At 40.1% G+C, this 27,506-nt stretch overlaps 1 protein-coding gene across 4 annotated transcripts in view; it reads right to left on the reverse strand.

The window, feature by feature from the left end:
* LOC126259229 (nucleobindin-2) overlaps positions 1-3,516 on the reverse strand; it is an 88,318-nt gene extending 84,802 nt beyond the window's left edge. For all 4 annotated transcript variants that reach the window (XM_049955845.1, XM_049955844.1, XM_049955843.1 and 1 more), the window contains exon 1: positions 3,358-3,516. In XM_049955845.1, coding sequence (XP_049811802.1) covers positions 3,358-3,394 — 37 coding nt within the window. In that variant the 5' untranslated portion in view covers positions 3,395-3,516. The remainder of the gene's footprint in view (positions 1-3,357) is intronic.
* Positions 3,517-27,506: the final 23,990 nt, after the last annotated feature.

Genomic DNA, 27,506 nt, shown 5'->3' on the forward strand with positions numbered 1-27,506 from the left:
GACCCATCTGGCGAGACTGCTGAGGAAGTCTGACCATCTGCCTGTGCTTCTTCATTCACACATTTTATGTTTTAGTTCCACCCATTCCAGCTAGGTGCTCTCCCCACAGGCAGCACCACCCAACCACAGCAGTGGCTAACTGGCCCAACTAACCATTGCACGGAGTCCCAGCATCCAAATTTTGACACCCATGTACTCCTGGGCATACACGGTGATTTGACATTTCAGGCAACAACAGTGTGATCTTTGAGTGGTCAAGGGGATATAGCTCTGTGCAGGTATCTTACAACAATAGAAGTAATAGAGAATTTCTGCCACTTTGACAGTAAAATAACAATATGGCCAAAGCAGAAAATAAAATGCAGAGTGGCAATAACAAGAAAGGCATTCATGAAAAGGAACAATTTGTTATACTGAATAAAAAATGTTAAATCTTTCCCAAAAATAATTGCCTGGAGTGTAACCTTGTATGGGCGTGAAAAGCGTACAATAAGCACTACAGACAAGATGAGACGAGAAACTTTTAAAACATGATGTTACAGCAGCTATACAGAAAAGGAGACTTTCAACAGGATACAACAGTACAGAGAACTGTGTCAAATCAGTATTTCGAATGAAGACCTAGCAACAACATCAGCTATTATGTGACATTAAGTTTGTCATTAATATAAATTACAGTAAATTTATTGCGCTCTATCCTCAAGGCATCAGCTAATACAACTCTCATGGACAACCAATGCACAGTTGTGTATCTAAATGTATTTTAACTACAGGACTGAGAATTGTCCATCAGAGGTGTATTAGCAGACACTGTTGGGATATACATACCGTTTCTTCAAGCAATATTTATGCACAATAAATGAAAGCTGTAGAAAGTTTACTTCTAAAACATACTATCAGATTTTCGGTTCTACTAAACCTACCAATACAGGACGTAGCTCTCTCTCTCTCTCTCTTTTTTGGTGACTGGCACGACAAAATTCTTAACACCAGTTTCACATGTTCACACTTAATGGGTTTGCAACGACCTTTTGTCAAAAATCACATTATTTAAGCCTGTCATAATGCTATTCAGAATATCATTTCTGTAAATACCATCCACATCCGTCAAACCAGTACGTTCAATTTTTATTTATTCCAAAGTCTACAATAGGGTTTGGCACATAATTTAGTTGAAAAGCCTGATGTAAACCTTCAAAGAAGAAGATTAGGGTCGACCGAAGTGTCCGATCCCACTCGTCGGCTTTGACCCATGATGTAAGGCTGTTGTGGTGTGTGACATCACGACAGAGTGGAATTTAGTTTGTGAGAGTGGCGTCTTTGTAGGTATCGTTTTGATGTGATTGGTGGTGCTCTCTGCTGGTTTGTTTACGTGTTGTGTGTTAGGTGCTGTTTTTGGTTTAGTTTGCATGTGTGGCACGTTTATAGGTGGTGTATTGTTGTGGTCGGTGGTTCTCTCTGGTAGTGTGTTACGTAGCATATGGGGTTCATTTGTGTGGTAGCATTGCACATGTGTGGTATCGGTAGTGACTGTGCTTTCAGCGGAATATTTTTCAGTGAGTTAACAATTTTGGTTTTGTTATGTCGATGTTATTGTAGCTTTTTTCTGTTCATTGTATGTGAATTTTGGTAAATAGCTTTTTTTATGTCTTTGGTAGGAATGGGTATGACTGACAAGGTCAACAGTTTTCGCATGTCGGAGATGATGGGGGACAGTGCGTTGTCTCTAATAAAATTTCTTCAACTATTCAGAGTTTTGGATGAAGTCGTGAAGTGTTCAGTGTATCTTGAAGAAATGAGGCTTACTAAAGTTCCGGCGTCTTGGACCAGGGACGGCTGTATGTGGAGTGTCGTAAGGAAAACAGGTCAAGGGAAGTGTCTGATTACAATATTGTTGGTTTGTTGTGTTTTTTGAGGTAGTTATGATTGTGGACGTGGTTGTAGTTTTGGGTTTTACGATTTGATATCGTAAGTTTCTGTTGACCTATATAGGTCAAGGGAAGTGTTCAATTCCAATGTGTGGTTGCTGTATGTGTTCCTGTATCGAGATTTGATGTTAAGTTATATAGGTTAAGGGAAGTGTTATTTGTGGGATCGAGAGCTGATGTTGAGATATATAGCTCAAGGGAAGTGTCCGATTCCTAAGGATAATTTGGGGAGTTTTGTGTTGTCGGTTATTTTCGTCGTTTTGTGTGGTTTGATATGGTGGTGTGAGTCTAAATTTATTTATATTTACTTTGTCCCCACCCAAACACTCCCAATTTCCCACGCTTGTCTCGTTAGTTTCATTAGGTTTTTTGTGGGGTGTGTGTGTGTGTGTGTGTGTGTGTGTGTTGGTTTTTCACAGTATTTTCGTGTTTGTGGTCATGTTTACGTAATGACGTCATAGGCGCCATATTGGAGTCGTAGTTGTGACGTCATGGGCCGAAGCAGACGGGTGGAATCGGACGCTTCTGTATTTCCGAAGATTACACATCAGCATCCTAGATTAGATTCCAGACTTATTCTCAACAATTTCCTTATCACTTTCGAGTGCAGTTGGCTATAAATGTCCCTCAATTTCAAAATATTTTATAGTCCTATGCTTTACATTGACTCAACCATGAATCCGTATTTCGCCCGTTAGTTTCACATTACATATAAAAAATAGAAGAACATTATAATGTCAGAGCTTGCGAAACAAAGTTTTCTAGCACTTTTTGGCAGTATATATAAAAACCTTCGTCTGTATGTTCGTAATGGTAACATAAGGACTACGTATTGCTTCCACACACGAGGGATGACTGACGGTTAACGTTTCATATATTAACGGCTACTCATCTACAACTAGACAGCGATCAAGAGGGGTGCAAATATGGGTAATGAACTAACCAGATCTTTAAATTACCGTTTCTTCCAACTGTCTGTCTAAAATATATGGAATCTACGCAACGTAAATATTTCCGAAACTACATTTCTGTAGTATTTGTTTTGTTGCATTTTTGATTTAGTTATCTAAATAAATTCATCAATAGCCAGGAGCAAACATGAATTGCATCATCCATCTCTTCTGAAATTTAGGATGACTTGGGGAAAATTAATAGCGGGACGTCATATTTGAAAGCGAAAAAAAGGTGTACGTATACGCTGCTTGAAGTAACTGATCTTGATTATTAGGAGAAAAAAAATGTCAAACCAGTTTATAACTGAAATGTGTCAAATGAGAAAGTGGGCATCTTTTAATAGCACGAGCTAATACATTCATATATAATCATTAACAGCACTGAATACTACTTCCAGTGTACTCACGTCAAATAAAACTGTCACGGAAATAAATGCACTAAAATTATGTGATAAAACATTTCACTGGCTACTTACGTGGTTTACACCAGCACCACAGATCAACACTACTCATTTCCGTGTATCAAACATAGACTACTCAAAGATTTTCATTACAGACCATTCACTGTATTTCAAAACAAAGAACTCAAGCTTTCAGATGATCCAAACTGTTTTTACAAAACTTTGGGAGATGGATAAAGTCCAGCTTGGATAAAGACGTGTCATCTGAATCTGATACCTCAAGTTATCATCAGGTGGCTTCGATCAGTCTGTCCACTCTTCCGTCTTCCATTTTGGCACATTATTGCCTTTAACCGGTAAAGTTCTGATTAGTATACATTGAATGTGGTAATTTCTTGTTTGGCTATAAATCTTTTAAATTAGTGAAACGAAGATCGAACTCATTTTAATTTCCCGCAGACCAAAATGTTACTCCGTTTAGCTTGTCAATATGACGGTGCATACGGGTGTACTGGTAAATCGCTCCGTAAATATTGGTAAATTACCTTCAGTAAATTACCTCCTATTCGGAAAAAGTGATGAAAGGTGTCAGAACATGTAGTGATGCATAAATAGTATCATTAATGTTGTTTTGTGAAAGCAAAGCTCAGTAAATATTCGTGTGATTGCAGAACTGAATGCAAGGGCTATGAAATTGCTCTGCAAATGTGTAACGCTGGACTCGAAATAACTGTGAGAGAACGACTGCAAAATGACTTAAGCAAAGCTAGACAATATGCCGAAATGCTGAAAAGTTTGATTCTGTATGTTGGCATTCCCATAGAGACGTAAAGCTGTGAACAAGAGAGTGCGTATATATTAGGCCTCAGAAATTCTCCCACTCTGTGTTAAATACGAACGTTTTTCGTGTTCCTGCTGCCCGGGGTAGCCTTGCGGTCTCAGGCGCCTTGCACGGTTCGGGCGGCTTCCCCCGTCATAGGTTCGAGTCCTCCCTCGGGCATGTGTGTATGTGTGTGTGTGTGTGTGTGTGTGTGTGTGTGTGTGTGTGTGTTTGTCCTTAGTGTGAATTAGTTTAGGTTAGATTAAGTAGTGTGTAAGCCTAGGAACCAATGGCCTCAGCAGTTTGGTCTCATAGGAACTTACCACAAATTTCCAAATTTTCTTGTTCCATTAAAGATTAAATACGATATTCTACATGATGACTGTCTAAAACCGTGGAAAGAAAATTCGAGTACTGCGGAAAATTTCCCAGAAGTAGCTACTGGCCATAAGAGTGCCAGAGAGAAAACCCGTTAGTGCCATATACCGTTAAATATAAAAATCTTGTGTTAGTGCAATATGTGAAAATACGGAACACAAACCAAACAAGATAAACAGCTAAGAAAAAAGAAGACATATACATATTATCAACGAGTGATGGTAGGGGACTAGCTACAATCATGTCTGATATCCAATCAGAATGTAAAGTCACTGAAATTTCGAAGCCTGGAGCTCCTTCAAGAGAAGTGTTAAAGAACTGTGAAACAACAGTAAAAAACGGAGTGAACTGTTTCATAATCGGAGGAAGAAATGTTGTGTACAAGAACCAGAGTAGCCTTGCAGTAAAAGCACTGAAACAAACGCTAAGAAAAATTTCACAAGCCAAGGAATTTGGGGCCAAATGAAGAATGGGATACAACCTGTCGGCTTTGACCAGTAACGTCAAAGTTTTCTCATAGATATTAATTTCTTTATTTTCGAGTCATAGATAATAAATCGGTTATCTTCTGTGACGAGGCCTCAGTCTAGCATAACAGTAGCGACACTTCGCCTCATTTTGTTGCCTACTGCGGCAGCAGCTCGCCAAGCGGCCAGTAAGTAAATCTGTTGAATTCGGCACGATCGCGAAAGTAAAAGCCAATAGTAGTTGTTCATTTTTGTTTGTGCAATGGTTTTTTACAAATAGAAGCGTCTGTAGCGCAATAAATTGCAGCAACAACAAGAAGAAGACACCACATTTGCCGTTTTTTTTTAGGTTTCCTGAGGACCGTGAGAAGTATATAACGTCATATTACTATAGTGTATCGTCAGGATTCGCTTGCAAACTACATGTGTGTTAATGATTAATTTTCGTTTTAGGAACAGAAAATGGCTAGTGAACATCAGACGAGAAGATCTTATGGAACAAAATCGGTTCATGACAGCAGACAGTAATAAACTCGTGTGGAATACAGTACCCACACTGTCTGACATCCCTCATAAGCCACCTCAACTGACGATGAAGAGGAAACTGCCACAAACATTCGTCAATCCGTCTGAAGCTGTAAAACACTCCTGTGGCACAGAAGCAGCCAGTTCAACTCTCCACATATCAGTGCCAGATTTATTTGAATCGTTAACAGAGACCTGCTATGATGATGAAGTGGTTAGATTAAGTGCAGTTGTTCGTGTCTTGCGAGAGTGTGTGAAGTGTCAGAAGGATCGAGTATACAACGATAAACAAATTTTGATGCTCTTGACTTGTTGTTAAGCCAGATTAGCATGCCATTGAAGGAGAAAAGTGCTACAAGATGGAAAGAGGAAAATAAGCTATTTGCTCCTAATTTGTTACATTTTACAGTACTCAGGCATACAGGTTTTGTCAAAATGTTTTATATTTACATTACAGAAGTATGTGGAAGGCATACAAATTAAATGTGTGATAGGAGACAACATATTCCACCTTTTAAAGCAGAAGGTACAGTATTTCTTCGATACTGATAAATTAGAGAATATGTCATTGGATAAAAAAAGTCGCTACTGGCACATTTAACAGATGACAGCCCTTCTGACATTGTTATTGGCTTTGAGGACTTCGGGTTTACATGCACAGCATATTTCTTCCACTATCTGGCAGTTCTTGTCCTACTTAGAATAATATAAAGACGAAGGTCGTACTTGTGGCAACAGGTGACAATGACTAAAACAAAGTAGACATAAGGAACGACAAATGAGGCGTCGATCCCTTATGCACCCAATGGTATATGTCTGTGCTTCTTACATGTGAATCTATGTGTTTGTATTCCTTTGATATCAATGTGGTAAACTGCAGTTCTATCGAATGTCACAAGTGTTGCTTCGCAAAAGTGTTGTATAAACCGAAATAAATGATCGTGTTTTTAAAAGACAGGGTTAGACATTGTGTACGATTTTTGTCGCTTGTATTTATTTAAAGATGGCGCCAGGTAGAGAGGTAGTATCTGTCTCAGTTCGACGAAAAAGTCTTGTTTTACTCGATATCTACATCTACAATTACATGGATACTCTGCATATCACATTCAAGCGCCTGGCAGAGGTTTCATCGAACCACCTTCACAATTCTCTATTATTCCAATCTCGTATAGTGCGCAGAAAGATTGAACACCTATATCTTTCTATATGAGCTGATTTCTGTTACTTTATCTTGGTGATCTTTCCTCCCTATGTAAGTCGGTGTCAACAAAATATTTTCGCATTCGGAGGAGAAAGTTGGTGATTGAAATTTCGTGAGAAGATTCCATCGCAAGGAAAACCGCCTTTCTATTAATGATATCCATCCCAAATCCTGTATCATTTCTGTGACACTATCTCCCGTATTTCGCAATAATACAAAACGTGCTGCCTCTCTTAGAAATTTTTCGATGTACTCCGTCGTTCCTATCTGGTAAGGTTCCCACATGCTGCAGCAGTATTCTAAAAGAGGACGGACAAGCATAGTGTAGGCAGGCTCCTTAGTAGGTCTGTTACATTTTCTAAGTGTCCTGCCAATAAAACGCAGTCTTTGTTTAGCCTTACCCACAACATTTTCTATGTGTCCCTTCCAATTTATGTTGTGTTAAGTATAACAAGGTAGTTCGTAACGGAATTCTGTGACAAATTGTGTCATTTTTGTTGCTCTAAAGTGTCATAAAATAATCTTCCAGATGAAAATACTGAGTGGAAGTGTCATGGTTGTGCAGATACAATCGGCAAACAGGCATGATGTCCGAAAACATGGTGGATGAAAATGCCTGTAGACTTGCTTCACATCAAGATACCCTAGAAGAAATGAACCTTGTGAAATTTATTTCAGTATTACAAGAGATTATTAAAGCTCTCCAGTTAGAGAACGCGAAACTAAAGGAACAGGTTAGTGCTATTGATAGTAATATCAGGCATAACAAACGTGCTATTAACAGTCAGATAGCTGTTCAAACATGTAACGATGTTGTGCCTTGGGAATATGTTTCGAGTAAAAGATCATTCACAAAGAAGATCAAAGACAATGAAAGCAACTTTCCACATTTAACACATTGACTGCTGTGGTATAGTTGGGTTACCGACCCATTGGGACCATTTACTTTTTTTCAATATCCTGCTTTAGTTTGCTCCAAGTAAACTTGTTAAGTGTAAATAAAGTGAAAAAAATCTGGCATTTTAGTACGTTTTTTAAAATTTTTTTGTGAGTTACATATTATTTACATGGCCCCAGAGTAAAGGTACCAGGTGTCTCATTTGCTATGATGCTAATAATTTTAGGTTTGTACTCCTGCCAGTTTTTCATTCACAGACGAATTTTTACCAGAGGAGACTGGAAGCGAAACCGGAAGTTCTGATGATGGAATCACATCAGTGAAGGTAGGAAGAAGAGTTTTATGTCCACATTCAGTCAAAGAACCAGACTTCATAGCTGTAAAAACCAGGCAACAAAGAACCTCTAACCGTGTTAGTGCCATAACTACTGCATTTGATTCAGGTTCAATTTAAGTAAGTTTAATATCAGAAAGTTCTGAAGATGAAGGTGACACACTTAGAACAAATTCTAATGAGATTGTCTGGAGGGGGGTAGTTATGGTAAAAATATGAAAAACTTTACATTTATTCATTCCAGTTCTGGTGTAAATGCTTCGGTTGCACAAACTCTTAAAGGCAAGACACTACACTATTTCTACAAATATTTTGTAACTGATGAAATTTTAGAATTTGTGACTCAAAAAACTAATTTGTAAGCAAAACAAGCCTTAGAAAGTCATTCAGTAACTGTTAATTCACGACTGAAAAAGTGGACTGATGTCAGCAAAACTGAATTTGAACAATTTTTAGCATTTTTGTTATGGATGTCACTAAATGTAAAATCAAGGATTCCAAATTATTGGTCAAGAAATATGCTCTATCACAACAATGTAAAAATGTTATGTTCGCAATCATTTGGAACTGCTTTTCTGTATGTGGCATTTTTCTGATAACAACCAGTGCCCACTCGGAAACCGCTTATTCAAAATTCAACCTCTTATTGATAAATTACTACAGAGATGTCAAAGAACAGTTGTGCCGGAGAAAGAAGTTAGCATTGACGAGACACTTGTGCCATTTCGAGGAAGACTAAGTTTCATTCAATATATAAAGAACAGGCTCCATAAATTCGGAATTAAATTGTTCAAACTTTGTCTAAACAGTGGTTACACTTGGAATATGAACGTTTACTGTGGGAAGAATGCGAATCCTGGCATTCCTCTTGCTACTTATGTTGTTATGAGCCCTATGAGTGGATTACTAAATGAAGACAGAATCTTATATACAGACAATTTTTACACAAGTGTTCGTCTAGCACACCAGCTTCTTGATCAATCAACACATTTAGTTGGTACTCTAAGATCAAACAGAAAACTAAATCCTCAAGATGTGGTACAGGCAACATTGAAAAATGGGAAACACAAAGCAAAGGAAAGTAACACAGTTGTAGTCGTACTGAAATGGAAAGATAAGAGGGATGTTCTGATGCTGAGTGCTGTTCATGGAGAAGATGAAGCAAAAGTTCAAACCAGGAAGGGCACAAAGAAAAAAACAGCAATGATAATTGACTATAATCAGTCAAAGTCTTTTATAGATCTTTCTGACCAAATGAAGTTGTACTCTCATTTTTTAAGGCAGAGTGTGAAATGGTACAGGCAGCTTGCAGTTGAATTGTTGACAGGGTCAGCACTGGTAAATGCTCATGTGATTTACCGATACATCAACAACAAGAAGATCTCAATCACAGAATTCAAAGAGGAAGTGACTTTGTGACTACTCCATAGAGAAGATGCTGATGATCCTGAGACATATCTCACCAAATCCATCGCATTACCTGCAGATTGTGCTACGAAAATATGGAGAATGAACTTGGACAAGAGCAAGCTGTCAAGAAATGCAAACAAACTGCAGGAAAATGTAAGAATTGTGACTCATATTTTTGCAGAGAGTGTTTTTTCATGAAGCGCAGTGCATACAGGTGTTAGAGAAACAAGGTGGAATGACCCAAATTTTTCAGTTTCATTGTTGTTGCAATTGGAGTTGAAGAATGTATATAAAACTGTATGTGATTTGCAATCTACTGTGTAAGTAATGTGTCAAACTAAATAATAAACAAATAAAAATAGAATAAAAGTCCAATGAGACTGAGCCATGTGAGTTATATATAACTCACGAATTCAGATGTCAGTAACTACTCTTGAGTTCTTGAAAACCATAGGCCATGAACGTTATTTGTTACTAGAGCCATAACCTACTATAACACCGAGTCACAGCACGCTCCTGTGAGTTACAACTGCACCACGAAGCTTTAAATTGAAAAATGTCCGTGAGTTGTATTTACTTCATGTGGCCCAAAGAGAACACTTCCTGTGAGTTATATTTAACTCACGTGGCAGTCACAGTTCAAAAAATAGATTTGAAGCGTTAACTAAATCTGAAAACAACGAATCAAAAGTGTCAAGAGACAATGGAAACAACTGCAAAATAAACAAAAAGAAAGAATCCAGTTCTTCAAATTAGAAAAGTTGTGTGTCAAAGTATGTAAGCAAACACAAAATAAGGATTATTTCAGACTGCCACACTCGTGGTATGTTCATTATGTTAAGTTCAGTGTTGAATAACTCAACCAAGTTTGAAGTGGAGGGGTTTATGAAACCTGGAGCGCTTCTGAGTAATGTTGTAGGTAAAACTGACTTCTCTGAATGGTCTACTAAAGACTTTGTTGTTGTAGTTGGAGGATCAAATGATATTAACAAAAATCAACCATTTGATGCTGATCTCAAGAGAACATTAGATAGGCTCACACAGAGAAATAGCATCATAGTGAACATACCACATCGACAAGACTTCACTGAAGTTTCATGTGTAAACAAAGAAGTATCAAAAACTAATTTAGATACAACCAAAGCTGTGATCATTTTAATAATGTGATAGTAATAAATGTAAACACATGTAAAAGGGAGTATTATACAAAATGTGGACAGCACTTTTATTACTCTACGAAATTAGTTTTGTGCCACGCTATTGAAAAAGCTGTGAGTGGTAAGTTGAAATTGCAGAAAACAATCCATTGTCTTGAACATGAATGTCTCCAGCAGGGAAACTTGCAGTGATGATCAATACTTGTTGTTACAAGTCTTGGTCTAGGCATATTAACCTTCAACCACCATCATTAACTACAACTTTAGATTATGGGAAACCTTGTGCTACAATCAAAAGAAAACTGTGATCATCTGTTCTTCTTTCACATAAACATACAGTCAGTGAGAAATAAATTGTATGAACTTTAACTAGTTTTAGAAGACTTGCATTGTGATATTCTGTGCCTAAATGAGCATTGGCTTAAGTAACACGAATCCAAGATGTGTACTCCTGTTGTTTTTAAATTTTTAACTGCCTATTTTAGATCAGTTATGCAAAATGGAGGGGTGTTAGTACTAATGAAAAGTGATCTCATACATACAATTAAGATTATAGGTCTCAAAGTTTTAGTGCAGGAGGGAGAAATTGAAAATGCTGCTATTTACTTCCCTGAAAGCAAGATTGTTGCAGTATCTATGTACTCTGTCTCCAAAACTGGTGCCAAAGTTACTGACAAACAGGTAGATAACCTCTTAATGTGCTTACATATAAGAACCATAAAATTTTAATAATGGTTGACATTAATATAGAGGTGATGATGCAAAATTCTAAAAGTAGATCACTATTAGATACCCTCAAGTCATACAGTTACAGCTGCCTTAGCTATAAGCCTACCAGGCAGAATGCCTATCTAGATAATGTTATATCAAACATTGGCAAAGATAATGTAGTCTTAAATGTTGTTAAACCAATGCTCTGTGAGCTGATAAAATTTTCCTAAAATTAATTGGCTTAAAACAATTATGCTCAAAGAACAGAATAGAGGCAGATAAATCCTTCAAATGTAAAAAGTCTCACATAAAGACTTTTGACCATTGATTGATGTAATACTGTCATGGAGAATAAGTCTTTAAGTAATGCTTTTGATTATTTCTTGGATACCATTACCACTGCCTTTAATGAATATTGCCGCCTCATCATTAAATACAGTGACTAAACGCAAGGAGAAAACAGAAAAGTAATGTAACTGGCCAGTATACACCTTACTTAAATAACTTAAGAAATCTCTTAAGAATTTGCTATGACAAATCCTGCTGAAATAATTAGTATAGATATTCATATGCCAAATTAAAAAAGCTGTACAGAAAATATATCATTTCTGCAAAGAAAAAAAGCAAATGACACTATGTTTCTCAGGCCAGCAACAAATGTAAAACAGCATGGAAAATAATTAAAGCAGAAACAGAGTTAATGGCCGAAAATTTACCTGTCCCACTAAGAGCAGAGGAACTAAATAATAGTTTCATAAATTCTGGGGAATTAGTTATATCAGATAAAAGAAATTTAGAAGACAATGAAGACAAACTTCCCAATTTGTGGGAAACAGAGTTGCCAGTAAACTTGCCATCATTTGGATGGAGAACTATTTGTTCTAAGATATACTGAATGTAGTCTAATCATTTAGCAACTCCAGAACTGAGGACATCTATGACTTTTATAATTTTATCATAAATAAAATAATAGACACTATATTCAGTCCACTTTCTTACTGATCAATAGGATGTTTACAGAAGGAACATTTCCAGACTGCCTTAAACTGACAATTGTCTTACCCATATTCAAAAAAGGAGACAGAAATTCACCCCAAAAATTACAGACCCATTGCAGTAGTACCTATAATATCCAGAATTATTGAAACATTAATGGAATGCCAATTAAATGTTTTTTTTTTAGTCTTACAACCTCCTAAATAGGGCCCAATATGGATTCTGAAGAGGGCTAATCAACAATAAAGGCAGTTCAGGAAGTTGTATTATCAATATTACATGGTTTTGAAAATAGGGAACACAACAATGCAACTTCAGTAGACTTATCCATGGCATCTGACACTGTCCCACAAAGCATTTTAATTTTAAAAATCTGAAAAATATGGAATAACTGATGGAGAACTATTATCGCTGAAAACATATTTGACAAACAGAAACCAAATGGTAGTTTCAAATTCAAATAACAAATATGACATCCTCAAGGTGAAATATGGAGTTCCACTATGATCTGTACTGGGACCTTTCTTATTTATTGTGTGTGTGAATGACCTGCCCAACTAATTATCATGTAAATCTGTAATGTATGCCGATGACACAACTTTTATCACATCGCATAGTGACGTGAATGTTATCAAACAAATGAACAACTCAACAATGGAAAAGGCAGCTCAGTGGTTCCATGAAAATAGACTGTCATTAAATAAACATTAAACTAAACACATCCTCTTTTTCCCTTAGAGGTATTAATAATAGACCAAATGAATCCATTCAGGCATATATCTAGATACTAAATTATGCTGGCATACCCACACAGAAGAGCTGGCAAGAGCTTTATATCTCCTTAGGAAACTTAAGGATTGTGTCACTAAGGAGTGCCTTTTTCCATACATATTTGCGTTATCAAATACATCTTTGGAGAAACTCTGCTGGAGCAAATGATGTCTTCAGCTGGCAGAAAAAAGCCATTAGATGTGTTTTTGGTTTGTACAAATTAATTTATTGCAGACAGTACTTTATTGAGCATTAAATGTTTACAGTCTTCAGTCTATACATACTAAAAGCACTTATGAGAGCCAAACAGAATGCCCACATGTATGAAAACAGGTCAGATGTACACTCATATGAAACAAAACATAGGAACTTATTAGACATTCCATGGATGCATTTGAGTAAAGTCGAAAACAATTTTGTACATGCTGTCAAAATATTTTAACACTATATCACATGGCACAAGGGAATTGCATGAAAATAAATTTAAAAAAGTGGTAGAGACATGGCTGAAAGAGAAAGCATTCTATAGTACAAGTGAATTCAAACATAACGCAAAAATATTATATTCTCTCATATAATGAAAAATATTATATTCTTTTAAATATCGAAAAATGATGCACTTCTATTATAAAAGTAATTGTGAAACAACAAAATTGTAACTTACGACATACAACAAAATTTGTCTGTGCAACCAGTGTAACAAAACTAATTATGGATGATTACAAGATATGCAATATTTATGTAATAATATCTGTATATGTTAACCTTTTGTATAATCATTTTATAACTCTCTGTGGAATTATGTATCTAACTTTTGTATAATTTGTTTAACAAACTGTATTATTATGTAACAAACTATGGTACCTTATACAACACAGTCGTCTACAGGCAAATAAATCTAATTCAATTCAATAAATCGTTTGTGTGTTCCAATTCATTTGGCACTTATTTTCATTCTTAGTTAGTTTGAGATATTTTGGAAGAATTTCTTTTCATTCCGGACAATTTTACTTTTTCATTTTCGTTTTTGAGTATGGATATATTTATTCCTATGAATACGGAGGAGTTTAAGCAGGTTCAACAACTACAGTACAGAATACAAATTTCAAGTTGTCTCTTTTTTTAGTCTTTGCTACCACTAGTGTTACTACTATGATTTTCAGTAGACCTATATAGGTCAAATGAAGATCAGGATACTAGTGCTAGCAAAGACGAAAAAGGCGACATATATAACATTGGCGTCCTTTGCCTCACTTGCACTATTAACTATGTTACTTAATTAACCTATATAGGTCATCTGAAGAATAGGAAACAAATCTTATCTATGTCACTAAACTTCCCTTCACTAGCACTAGTATCCTATTCTCTTGAAGCTTTTCGCCACCATTAGTAATGCTATGATAATTTTCAATCGATATTATTAGCATCGAAGGCGAATAAAAAATTTGTATCCTGTACTTCAGTTGAATTATGTACGTACACTTCAGTTGATCTATATAGGTCAAAACAAAAACAACAAAGATTTTTGGCCTATGCAGTGTCGCCAATGCATGAAATGAAAACGCACTGAACCCTTCTTCACAACCACCTATATAGGTCAACTGAAGTATGGGACATAAATTTTATGTATATGTATGTTTCTTTTTATGCCTTGCGTAGTTCAAGTGATGTACAAGATGCCAATGCTACGTACGCAGACATTTTTGTCTTCACTAGCTTTAGTATCCTGTTCTTCAGTTGACCTGTACAGGTCAAATGACTTATACAGGGTTGTCCATTGATATTGACCAGGCCAAATATCTCACGAAATAAGCGTCAAACGAAAAAACTACAAAGAACGAATCTCGTCTAGCTTGAAAGGGGATACCAGATGGCGCCATGGTTGGCCCGATAGAGGGCGCTGCCATAGTTCAAACGGATATAAACTGCGTTTTTTAAAATAGGAACCCCCATTTTTTATTACATATTCGTGTGGTACGTAAAGAAATATGAATGTCTTAGTTGGACCACTTTTTTCGCTTTGTCATAGACGGCGCTGTTATAGTCACAAGCGTATAAATACGTGGTATCCGTAACATTCCACCAGTGCGGACGGTATTTGCTTCGTGATACTTTAGACGTGTTAAAAGGACCGTTTACCAATTGCGGAAAAGGTTGATATTGTGTTGATGTATGGCTATTGTGGTCAGAATGCCAAACGGGCGTGTGCTATGTATGCTGCTCGGTATCCTGGACGACATCATCCAAGTGTCCGGACCGTTCGCCGGATAGTTACGTTATTTAAGGAAACACGAAGTGTTCAGCCACATGTGAAACGTCAACCACGACCTGCAACAAATGATGATGTCCAAGTAGGTGTTTTAGCTGTTGTTGCGGCTAATCCGCACATCATTAGCAGACAAATTGCGCGAGAATCGTGAATCTCAAAAACGTCGGTGTTGGGAATGCTACATCAACATCGATTGCACCCGTACCATATTTCTATGCAGCAGGAATCGCATGGCGACAACTTTGAACGTCGTGTACAGTTCTGCCGCTAGGCACAAGAGAAATTAGGGGACGATGACAGATTTTTTGCACGCGTTCTACACTCCTGGAAATTGAAATAAGAACACCGTGAATTCATTGTCCCAGGAAGGGGAAACTTTATTGACACATTCCTGGGGTCAGATACATCACGTGATCACACTGACAGAACCACAGGCACACAGACACAGGCAACAGAGCATGCACAATGTCGGCACTAGTACAGTGAATATCCACCTTTCGCAGCAATGCAGGCTGCTATTCTCCCATGGAGACGATCGTAGAGATGCTGGATGTAGTCCTGTGGAACGGCTTGCCATGCCATTTCCACCTGGCGCCTCAGTTGGACCAGCGTTCGTGCTGGACGTGCAGACCGCGTGAGACGACGCTTCATCCAGTCCCAAACATGCTCAATGGGGACAGATCCGGAGATCTTGCTGGCCAGGGTAGTTGACTTACACCTTCTAGAGCACGTTGGGTGGCACGGGATACATGCGGACGTGCATTGTCCTGTTGGAACAGCAAGTTCCCTTGCCGGTCTAGGAATGGTAGAACGATGGGTTCGATGACGGTTTGGATGTACCGTGCACTATTCAGTGTCCCCTCGACGATCACCAGTGGTGTACGGCCAGTGTAGGAGATCGCTCCCCACACCATGATGCCGGGTGTTGGCCCTGTGTGCCTCGGTCGTATGCAGTCCTGATTGTGGCGCTCACCTGCACGGCGCCAAACACGCACACGACCATCATTGGCACCAAGGCAGAAGCGACTCTCATCGCTGAAGACGACACGTCTCCATTCGTCCCTCCATTCACGCCTGTCGCGACACCACTGGAGGCGGGCTGCACGATGTTGGGGCGTGAGCGGAAGACGGCCTAACGGTGTGCGGGACCGTAGCCCAGCTTCATGGAGACGGTTGCGAATGGTCCTCGCCGATACCCCAGGAGCAACAGTGTCCCTAATTTGCTGGGAAGTGGCGGTGCGGTCCCCTACGGCACTGCGTAGGATCCTACGGTCTTGGCGTGCATCCGTGCATCGCTGCGGTCCGGTCCCAGGTCGACGGGCACGTGCACCTTCCGCCGACCACTGGCGACAACATCGATGTACTGTGGAGACCTCACGCCCCACGTGTTGAGCAATTCGGCGGTACGTCCACCCGGCCTCCCGCATGCCCACTATACGCCCTCGCTCAATGTCCGTCAACTGCACATACGGTTCACGTCCACGCTGTCGCGGCATGCTACCAGTGTTAAAGACTGCGATGGAGCTCCGTATGCCACTGCAAACTGGCTGACAGTGACGGCGGCGGTGCACAAATGCTGCGCAGCTAGCGCCATTCGACGGCCAACACCGCGGTTCCTGGTGTGTTCGCTGTGCCGTGCGTGTGATCATTGCTTGTACAGCCCTCTCGCAATGTCCGGAGCAAGTATGGTGGGTCTGACACACCGGTGTCAATGTGTTCTTTTTTCCATTTCCAGGAGTGTATTTAGCGACGAAGCGTCATTCACCAACAGCGGTAACGTAAACGGGCATAATATGCACTATTGGGCAACGGAAAATCCACGATGGCTGCGACAAGTGGAACATCAGCGACCTTGGCGGGTTAATGTATGGTGTGGCATTATGGGAGGAAGGACAATTGGCCCCCATTTTATCGATGGCAATGTAAATGGTGCAATGTATGCTGATTTCCTACGTAATGTTCTACCAATGTTACTAAAAGATGTTTCACTGTATGACAGAATGGCGATGTACTTCGAACATGATGGATGTCCGGCACATAGCTCGCGTGTGGTTGAACCTGTATTGAATAGCATATTTCATGACAGGTGGATTGGTCGTCAAAGCGCCCTACCATGGCCCGCACGTTCCCCGGATCTGACGTTCCCTAATTTCTTTCTGTGTGGAAAGTTGAGGGATATTTGCTATCGTGATCCACCGACAACGCCTGACAACATGTGTCAGCGCATTGTCAATACATGTGCGAACATTACGGAAGGCGAACTACTCGCTGTTGAGAGGAATGTCGTTACACGTATGCCAAATGCATTAAGGTTGACGGACATCAGTTTGAGCATTTATTGCATTAATGTGGTATTTACAGGTAAACAGGTAATCACGCTGTGACAGCATGCGTCTCAGAAATGATAAGTTCACATAGGTATATGTATCACATTGGAACAACCGAAATAAAATGTTCAAACGTACCTACGTACTGTATTTTAATTTAAAAAACCTACCTGTTACCAACTGTTCGACTAAAATTGTGAGCCATATGTTTGTGACTATTACAGCGCCATCTATCACAAAACGAAAATAGTGGTCCAACTAAAAGATTCATATTTCTTTACGTACTACACGAATATGTAATAAAAAATGGGGGTCCTATTTTAAAAAACGCATTTGATATCCGTTTGACCTATGGCAGCGCCATGTAATGGGCCAACCATAGCGCCATCTGGCTTCCGCCTTCAAGGTAGACAAGTTTCGTTCTTTGTAGTTTTTTCGTTTGACGCTTATTTCGTGAGATATTTGGCCCAGTCACGATCAATGGGCCACCCTGTATAACAAGGCTGACTGGACAAGCGAATGAAAGATAAAGCGGGTTCAAAAATGGCTCTAAGCACTATGGGACTTAACATCTGAGGTCATCAGTCCCCTAGACTTAGAACTACTTAAACCCAACTAACCTAAGGACATCACATACATCCATGCCCGAGGCAGGTTTCGAACCTGCGACCGTAGTAGCAGCGCGGTTCCGGACTGAAGAGCCTAGAACCGCTTGGTCACAGCGGCCGGCTAAAGCGGGTTAGAATAGAAGATTATCACTTGTAAGGACTACGGCCACCTACAAGATGAGACACGAAGCCTTCAAACACCTTACAGGAATATGAATATGACACTGGCAAAACCAGTATCCAAGGTCGTAATAAAAGAACTCATGAACGATAGCGTCCCTGGAGTAGACGGTATTCCCCGTGAATTTTTCAAAAACTTTATGGCCAACGTCAGCAAAGATTTCACAGTGATAATAAGGGAGAAACAACACTTAAACTCTGGAATAGTCATACTCGTTTCCCCAAGAAAAAAGGACAACGTGTGTCACGCCTATATCATTGTTTTATGCGCACTCGAAAATCATAGTGTTAGGATTAAAAACAAACCTTTCCAAACTTCCCTGTGCCAAAGTGTACCCAACGAAAGCATTCCAAAAGCATTCTAGACGTAATTAGTTCACAGCCTCCTTCCCATGACACGTTCATTAGGGTTACTGAACATCCATTTCGGTAATCCCTCAGTACCTAAAGAGTGTGTTATTCGAATTCTAAGTAATACCCTGTATCACACTTATACACTTAATGAATTTATATGCGAATTTAATGTCTGATGCCAGGCCGAACACTAGGGCACTTTATGCTTATAAGCGGGTCACATGTTCTGGACAATGCTTCCGGCCATGAGTTCTAAATTTTAGAACAGAACCACTTCTACATCCGCAAGCTGTTGTATGGTGCATGGTGGAGTGTACCTATTACTACTAGTAGTCTTTCTCTTTCCTGCTCCACTCACAGTGTCCATATGCTTCTATACTGTCCATAATTTCCATTTTGTCTTTCCATCCTTATATGAAATATATGTTGCCGACAGTGAATTGTATTTAAGACTCCCCTCCCAAATTGGCGGTTCTCTCATTTTCTCATTAGTGTTTTGCGAAAAGAACGTCATCTTCCCTCCAGAGATTCTCATTTGAGTTCGAGAGCAGTTTCGTATTACTCTCATTACCTTCCAGTAACACATCTAGCTGACACTAATGATGTAATCGCGTTAGTTGATTGCTTCGTGATTGTATTAGATGCTGCTTTCGCCCACATATCAGAGTGTTAACTGCTGTAACTATACAAGCACATAACAGTACATAGGGTGGTCCATTGATAGTGACCGGGCCAAATATCTCACGAAATAAGCGTCAAACGAAAAAACTACAAAGAACGAAACTTGTCTACCTTGAAGGCGGAAACCAGATGGCGCTATGGTTGGCCCATTACATGGCGCTGCCATAGGTCAAACGGATATCAAATGCGTTTTTTAAAATAGGACCCCCATTTTTTTTAATACATATTCATGTAGTACGTAAAGAAATATAAATGTTTTTGTTGGACCACTTTTTTCGCTTTGCGATAGATGACGCTGTAATAGTCACAAACAAATGGCTCACAGTTTTAGACGAACAGTTGGTAACAGGTAGGTTTTTAAACTTAAAATACAGTACGTAGGTACGTTTGAACATTTTATTTCGGTTGTTCCAGTGTGATACATATACCTATGTGAACTTATCATTTCTGAGACGCATGCTGTCACAGCGTGATTACCTGTTTACCTGTAAATACCACATTAATGCAATAAATGCTCAAAATGATGTCTGTCAACCTCAATGCATTTGGCATACGTGTAAAGACATTCCTCTCAACAGCGAGTAGTTCGCCTTCCGTAATGTTCGCACATGTATTGACAATGCGCTGACACATGTTGTCAGGCGTTGTCGGTGGATCAAGATAGCAAATACCCCTCAACTTTCCCCACAGAAAGAAATCCGGGGACGTCAGATGCGGGGAACGTGCGGGCCATGGTATGGTGCTTCGGCGACCAATGCACCTGTCATGAAATATGCTATTCAATACAGCTTCATCCGCGCGCGAGCTATGTGCCGGACATCCATCATGTTCGAAGTACATAGCCATTCTGTCATACAGTGAAACATCTTTTAGTAACATTGGTAGAACATTACGTAGGAAATCAGCATACATTGCACCATTTACATTGCCATCGATAAAATGGGGGCCAATTGTCCTTCCTCCCATAATGCCACACCATACATTAACCCGCCAAGGTCGCTGATGTTCCACTTGTCGCAGCCATCGTGGATTTTCCGTTGCCCAATAGTGCATATTATGCCCGTTTACGTTACCGCTGTTGGTGAATGACGCTTCGTCGCTAAATAGAACGCGTGCAAAAAGTCTGTCATCGTCCCCTAATTTCTCTTGTGCCTAGCGGCAGAACTGTACACGACGTTCAAAGTTGTCGCCATGCGATTCCTGCTGCATAGAAATATGGTACGGGTGCAATCGATGTTGATGTAGCATTCCCAACACCGACGTTTTTGAGATTCACGATTCTCGCGCAATTTGTCTGCTAATGATGTGCGGATTAGCCGCAACAACAGCTAAAACACCTACTTGGACATCATCATTTGTTGCTGGTCGTGGTTGACGTTTCACATGTGGCTGAACACTTCGTGTTTCCTTAAATAACGTAACTATCCGGCGAACGGTCCGGACACTTGGATGATGTCGTCCAGGATACCGAGCAGCATACATAGCACACGCCCGTTGGGCATTCTGACCACAATAGCCATACATCAACACGATATCGACCTTTTCCGCAATTGGTAAACGGTCCTTTTAGCACGTGTAATGTATCACGAAGCAAATACCGTCCGCACTGGTGGAATGTTACGGATACCACGTATTTATACGCTTGTGACTATAACAGCGCCGTCTATGACAAAGCGAAAAAAGTGGTCCAACTAAGACATTCATATTTCTTTACGTACCTCACGAATATGTAATAAAAAATGGGGGTTCCTATTTTAAAAAACGCAGTTTATATCCGTTTGACCTATGGCAGCGCCCTCTATCGGGCCAACCATAGCGCAATCTGGTTTCCCCCGTCAAGCTAGACGAGTTTCGTTCTTTGTAGTTTATTCGGTTGACGCTTATTTCGTGACATATTTGGCCCGGTCACTATCAATGGACCACCCTGTATGTTGCAGTGCCCTCTACACTATCGACAATAACCCGCAACAATAATTGAGAATAGTTGCCAGTAGGTGGCAACGCTGCATTAGAGGCGTTGTGTAACTGTTACGATGCAGGGTGTTACAAAAAGGTACGGCCAAACTTTCAGGAAACATTCCTCACACACAAATAAAGAAAAGATATTATGTGGACATGTGTCCGGAAACGCTTACATCCCATGTTAGAGCTCATTTTAGTTTCGTCAGTATGTACTATACTTCTTCGATTCACTGCCATGATTTCATACGGGATACTCTACCTGTGCTGCTAGAACATGTACCTTTATAAGTACGATACAACATGTGGTTCATGCACGATGGAGCTCCTGCACATTTCAGTCGAAGTGTTCGTACGCTTCTCAACAACAGATTCGGTGACCAATGGATTGGTAGAGGCGGACCAATTCCATGGCCTCCACGCTCTCCTGACCTCAACCATCTTCACTTTCGTTTATGGGGGCATTTGAAAGCTCTTGTCTACGCAACCCCGGTACCAAATGTAGAGACTCTTCGTGCTCGTATTGTGGACGGCTGTGATACAATACGCCATTCTCCAGGGCTGCATCAGCGCATCAGGGATTCCATGCAACGGAGGGTGGATGTATGTATCCTCGCTAACTGAGGACATTTTGAACATTTCCTGTAACAAAGTGTTTGAAGTCACGCTGGTACGTTCTGTTGCTGTGTGTTTCCATTCCATGATTAATGTGATTTGAAGAGAAGTAATAAAATGAGCTCTAACATGGAAAGTAAGCGTTTCCAGACACATGTCCACATAACATATTTTCTTTCTTTGTGTGTGAGGAATGTTTCCTGAAAGTTTGGCCGTACCTTTTTGTAACACCCTGTATATCACTTCTTCGCACAAATGTCTCTTACGGATCTTCACGGACATCTATTTCCTCCACGCGAATCAAGCAGGATGTGTAATAATGTCATGTCCAACACATACCTTAAGGTTGTACGCTGGTGTTACGAATTTTATTTCTTGTAGTTTCCTCATATATAGAGAGTGGGATAGCCTCAGAAAGCTGTTGTACCTGTATTTCGAAAGTCATTTAAGTTCCTAACATACGAACGTAAAGCACATAGGAGGACGAATTCGCCCTGTTTCTGTGTGGGGATTTGCGATATGCTCTACCATACTTAACATAGTATAATTAAAGTTAAAGGTTTCTTTGACCATTGCTATGGAGAATTATAAATCATTTCGGGGGTACTGCAGCAGATTGGAAGAATATACGCTAGTCTGCCCTATATCCGCTCTCGACTATCATGAGGATTGGAAAATAAACAATACTCTAAATCGTTTCATATACTGCTTTACTTCTTGTAATATTGTTATGTGACACAGACCCCAAATCATTAAATATACTTTCCAACCCAGGTATCTCCCTTACCTTATTCCTGTAGTTTCTAAGCGATATATATGATGACTGGTATAGAATTATCGTGCATTCCGTAAAAATTATCCAACAAAGTTTCGTGAGAACTGTGTTGTTACTCTCCATGGATAGTTATTTCATTATAGATGTGAGAAATCAGGCCACGGTTTGCATTTGCATATGAGCAAACAACTAGCAAGCTGAAATGTGAAACAGGCAAACGCTCGCCAATTCCTGCCTTATAACTCGCGATTTCCCTATTTTTAAAAATAATGCCCAGTAGTATGTGTCTACACGTGGAGCGTTGTAAGTGTTATACTTTTAAAAAATGCTAAGATATAAACTAAGAATACTTGTAAGGTTCAAATGGCTCTGAGCACTATGGGAGTTAACTGCTAAGGTCATCAGTCCCCTAGAACTTAGAACTACTTAAACCTAACTAAACTAAGGACATCACACACATCCATGCCCGAGACAGGATTCGAACCTGCGACCGTAGCGGTCGCGCGGTTCCAGACTACAGCGCCTAGAACCGCTCGGCCACAATGGCCGGCACTTGTAAGGGGGGGGGGGGGGGGGGATGTAAGGAGGATGAAACTGGGAAGCTTACATGTTTAAGATGGCGCACGAAATGCGTCACCAATTTGTTCTTGAATAAAAACTTTACTGTGAAGAAAAAACTCAAGGGTACATACACTACAATGGTAAACATTCTGTGGAGAATTATTCCACAGTTTTGATTCCTAGATTCCTTCACATGCACACTGAGGTTAGGAATAACTCTATGGTGCGTCTCTTTCTTGATTTCACTGCAAGCTTCAAGAATAAGGCTTCTGAGCTCCACAAAATCATGTCCACGTTTCGGGAAAATTGTTTCCTCTAGGTAGCCACAAAGAAAGGACACATGGGTTGAGGTCTGGACTAATAGGCAGACAAAATTTTCCATCACTGAAACAACCTGGAAATCTGAGTGAAATGACCCTCATGTCGAAACGCTCGTGTAAGAACACAGTTTTTGCAGTATGTGGCCATGCTCTATATTACATGAACCACTGCGTGTTGAAGGGCAATTCAATAGCAAGAAGCTGTGGAATGGAGTGATTGCGGAGCATGCTGAAATAGCGCTCACTGTTCAGTTTCTTCAAAGAAAAAAGGCCCATTAAGTTCGTGAGTGGAAATCACGACCCACACTGTTATCCTTGGGGCATGATGTTGTCGTTCATGAAGCACTTGCAGATTTTCAGTAGTCCAAAAGCGTATATTTTGTTTGTTAACCACACCGTCCAAATGATAAAGTTTGTTCCTTATCCTCCACCCTCCTGGCAAACAATACTCTCTGCTGCTTGCGTTCTGCACTGAGCTTCCCAGTATAAGTCATCTTCTACAGCTACTTTCGGAGGTTACTTTTAAGGATGTGTCCAGTTGCACTGCTGCCTTTGCTGCCTCTCTGCACGATCTGCCTGAACTTCTCTGTAGAGCAGCTCGTACCTCTTCAATATTCTCTGGCGAACAAACAGGCTTCCGCCGAGGTCGCTTCACATCCAGTATTGATTCTTCCCGTAACATTTGATCAAAAAAGCATGTGAATGGTTCTCTTGAAAGAGGTCCACCGTGTGTTAACCGGTTGTAGAAACCGTTTCTGAGTCACAACAGTACTTTTCGTGTCGTGAAAACGTAACACAACTGGCGACTGCTGCTGCCTTGTTAGTCGTCCCCTGTGGATCATGCTGTAAACAGTAGTCTCCTAGCGGCTGTATCGTGAATTAAGCGCCATTTCGTAATTCATTTGTTTTTCCAAGCTCTACTGCTACTGCTGTTGAGATGCTCAACAGCCTATGTAGTGTGACTAATAAATTGTTTCCTCTAGATACCCACAAAGAAAGAAGTCACATGCATTGAGGTCTGGGCTACTGGGGGGCCAAAATTGTCTGTCACTGGAACGACTTCGTGACACATGTCGTGCGCCCTCCCATATTTACATGAGCCCTTTCCTATGCTTTGGGTACTGGCTGTTCTTCGTGTATTTTGATGAACCTATTAATATGCAGGGTGTCCCAGGAGGAAAGGTCAATATTCAGGGAAATGACATAAATAATCATTCTAAGCAAAAAAAGTGTAGTAATCATGGACTCTAAAATGCATATCCAAAGAGTTGTGAGTACTTGATTTGTAGAAGACACTTGTTTCACAGTGGTGAAGATGAACAAGTGCTCATAGCTCTTAAGGTATGCACTTTAGAGCCCTTGCTTAGTGGACATTTTTGTCTTGTTTTGGTCCATACGACCTCATCCCAAAATGTGGAAAGCAAAGAACTTGCAGAGGAAGAGATCTGTTTCATAGTACCAATGTCAGCATGCATGTGTGTGTGTGTGTGTGTAAGTATAATCTAACTTCTGCACCATTTCAGTGCAGTAATGTGTTCATTGTAAATAAGTATTACAGTAGTTGTATTACATGTTTATTACCTTATAAATAAATAAAAAACTTTTTTATTTTAAATTCAGTGCATTAGTATTTGTAAAATGACTCTTAGTGTTCATTAAAAAAACGACGATCACTCCACTTGGGACCTGTGGAATGGTACATTAGCTTATTTGTTTTAGTTGTAAATATTTGTCATGTATTGTTGTTTTTCTGACATGTTCCACATCCTGGAGGACCTCCTCACTATGGATCAATTGGAATGAAAGTAAATCTAATCTAATCTAATCAGGATATCAAGGACCAGTTACAATAGTTGTGGGTCAGCTACCCTCAGGAGAGGGTAGCGTTATGCTGATAAGTCGGCTCATACTTCCAAGTTCTTTGTAAATTTGACTTGATTTTTTAATCACTGCTATAACATCACACATCCTTTTGACTTGTGAAGATTCATTTCACTTCCTCCTTCCATTCTGGGTGCTTAACTTTTTTGTCACACCACGCACACACGCACACATATACATGACGCGATCAGCCCAATCGAGGTGGTCCCACAGACTCTCAATGGGGTTACATCCGAAGAGTTAGTGGCCAGAGGAGTACAGTAAACTGATTTTTACTTTTTTATTTATTTATTGCCAAATTATAGACCTGTTACCTGATGTTTTAAAACAGGTCGTACGTCTTACAATTTTCGTTTTTCACCTTTTTACAGTTTTCTTTTCTTTTGTTTTATCTACAACATTTACAAAGAATGATACTTTTCAAAATAACAACAATTTAAGGTTGAAATATAAATAATTTTTTTGTCTTTTAAGAAGAATAGATAAAGACGATAGGATATAGGAGAAATTTGTTAGTACCCTTCACCGAATGTGACTGACAGTGAATATTTCGGTATGGTTTCTTCGAGCCGTTGACTGCCAGTAACACACTCACACACACAGAAACACATGCGCACACACATACACACACACACACACACACACACACACACACACACACGCACACGCACGCACGCAAATGGTTGTTAGTAGAGAAATAGTATTGCTTATCCTACTTATTACTAATCCTATGTATTAACTTTAGATGCCCATCCGTGTACAGCATTTGGTGATTTCTTGGCTAGATCGCCAGCACCTTATGCTTATTTACTGTCATATATCGGTTTCGTCCTCCTGTTCCTCCTCATTGTCACTCTTTCTGCTATCACTGTGAGTATCGCTGTCCACCCTCTGGAGATTGTTGTTACGTTGGACATAGGCATGTCTGTTATGCTGTGTACGCATGTACTCTTCATGTGTTGTTTTTTGAAATACTGTTTGTCAGTACGTTTTGGCCGGCCGGTGTGGCCAAGCGGTTCTAGGCGCGTCAGTCTTGAGCCGCGCGACCGCTACGGTCGCAGGTTCGAATCCTGCCTCGGGCATGGATGTGTGTGATGTCCTTAGGTTAGTTAGGTTTAACTAGTTCTAAGTTCTAGGGGACTGATGACCACAGATGTTAAGTCCCATAGTGCTCAAAACCATTTGAACCATTTTTTTGAACCAGTACGTTTAATTGTGCCCATTGTTCTTCGTCTCTTATTGCTGTGTATATTTCTATGTCTGTATCTCTGTAGTCTAAGTGTAGCGTATGTCTGTTGTTCGCGTATTGCCTGCAGAAAAAGACAGTGTGTTCTGGGGAACCTTCTTCCCCGCATGTCCATGTAGGTGTCTGCCTCAGACTCACGCGGTTTAAGTGCGTAAGATAACGTCCGTGTCCGGTTAAGAAATGTACCATACCGTGGCTGGGATCGATATGTTTCATTCTCAACTGCTCCCTTATGTCACGGAGGAAGCCGTGCAGTCTACGTCTTTTATCACTTACATCCCACTCACCTTGCCATGTATCCAATCGCCAACTTTTAAGGTGACGCATTGTCAATATCGTCACTCCAGTTATTGGGTGTACCTTATCTAGTCTCGCCATCTTTAACCAGTACCTTGCAGCTCTGTATTTGATCGTGACATCTATGGGGCATATTCTGAGCACTACACACAGTGCATCCGCAGAGATGGTGCAGAAGGCTCCAGATAACCTAAGTAGGACACTTCTCTGCCCCCGCCCGACCGATGCATTGTTCGTGAAATCTTCTCGGGTGATCAGCCGAGTAAAGGCGTCGTCTTCTTGCAACGTTTCGAAGGGTTTCGTACCCATCATCTTCAAGCGAAGATGATCTTCGCTTGAAGATGATGGGTACGAAACCCTTCGAAACGTTGCGAGAAGACGACGCCTTTACTCGGCTGATCACCCGAGAAGATTTCACGAATGGAATACGCCGAGAAAGTCTCAAATCACGATGCATTGTTGGTGACCACGTTCAGTATATGT

The sequence above is a fragment of the Schistocerca nitens genome, chromosome 5 (genome assembly GCF_023898315.1).
Source record: "Schistocerca nitens isolate TAMUIC-IGC-003100 chromosome 5, iqSchNite1.1, whole genome shotgun sequence".
NCBI lineage: Eukaryota > Metazoa > Arthropoda > Insecta > Orthoptera > Acrididae > Schistocerca > Schistocerca nitens.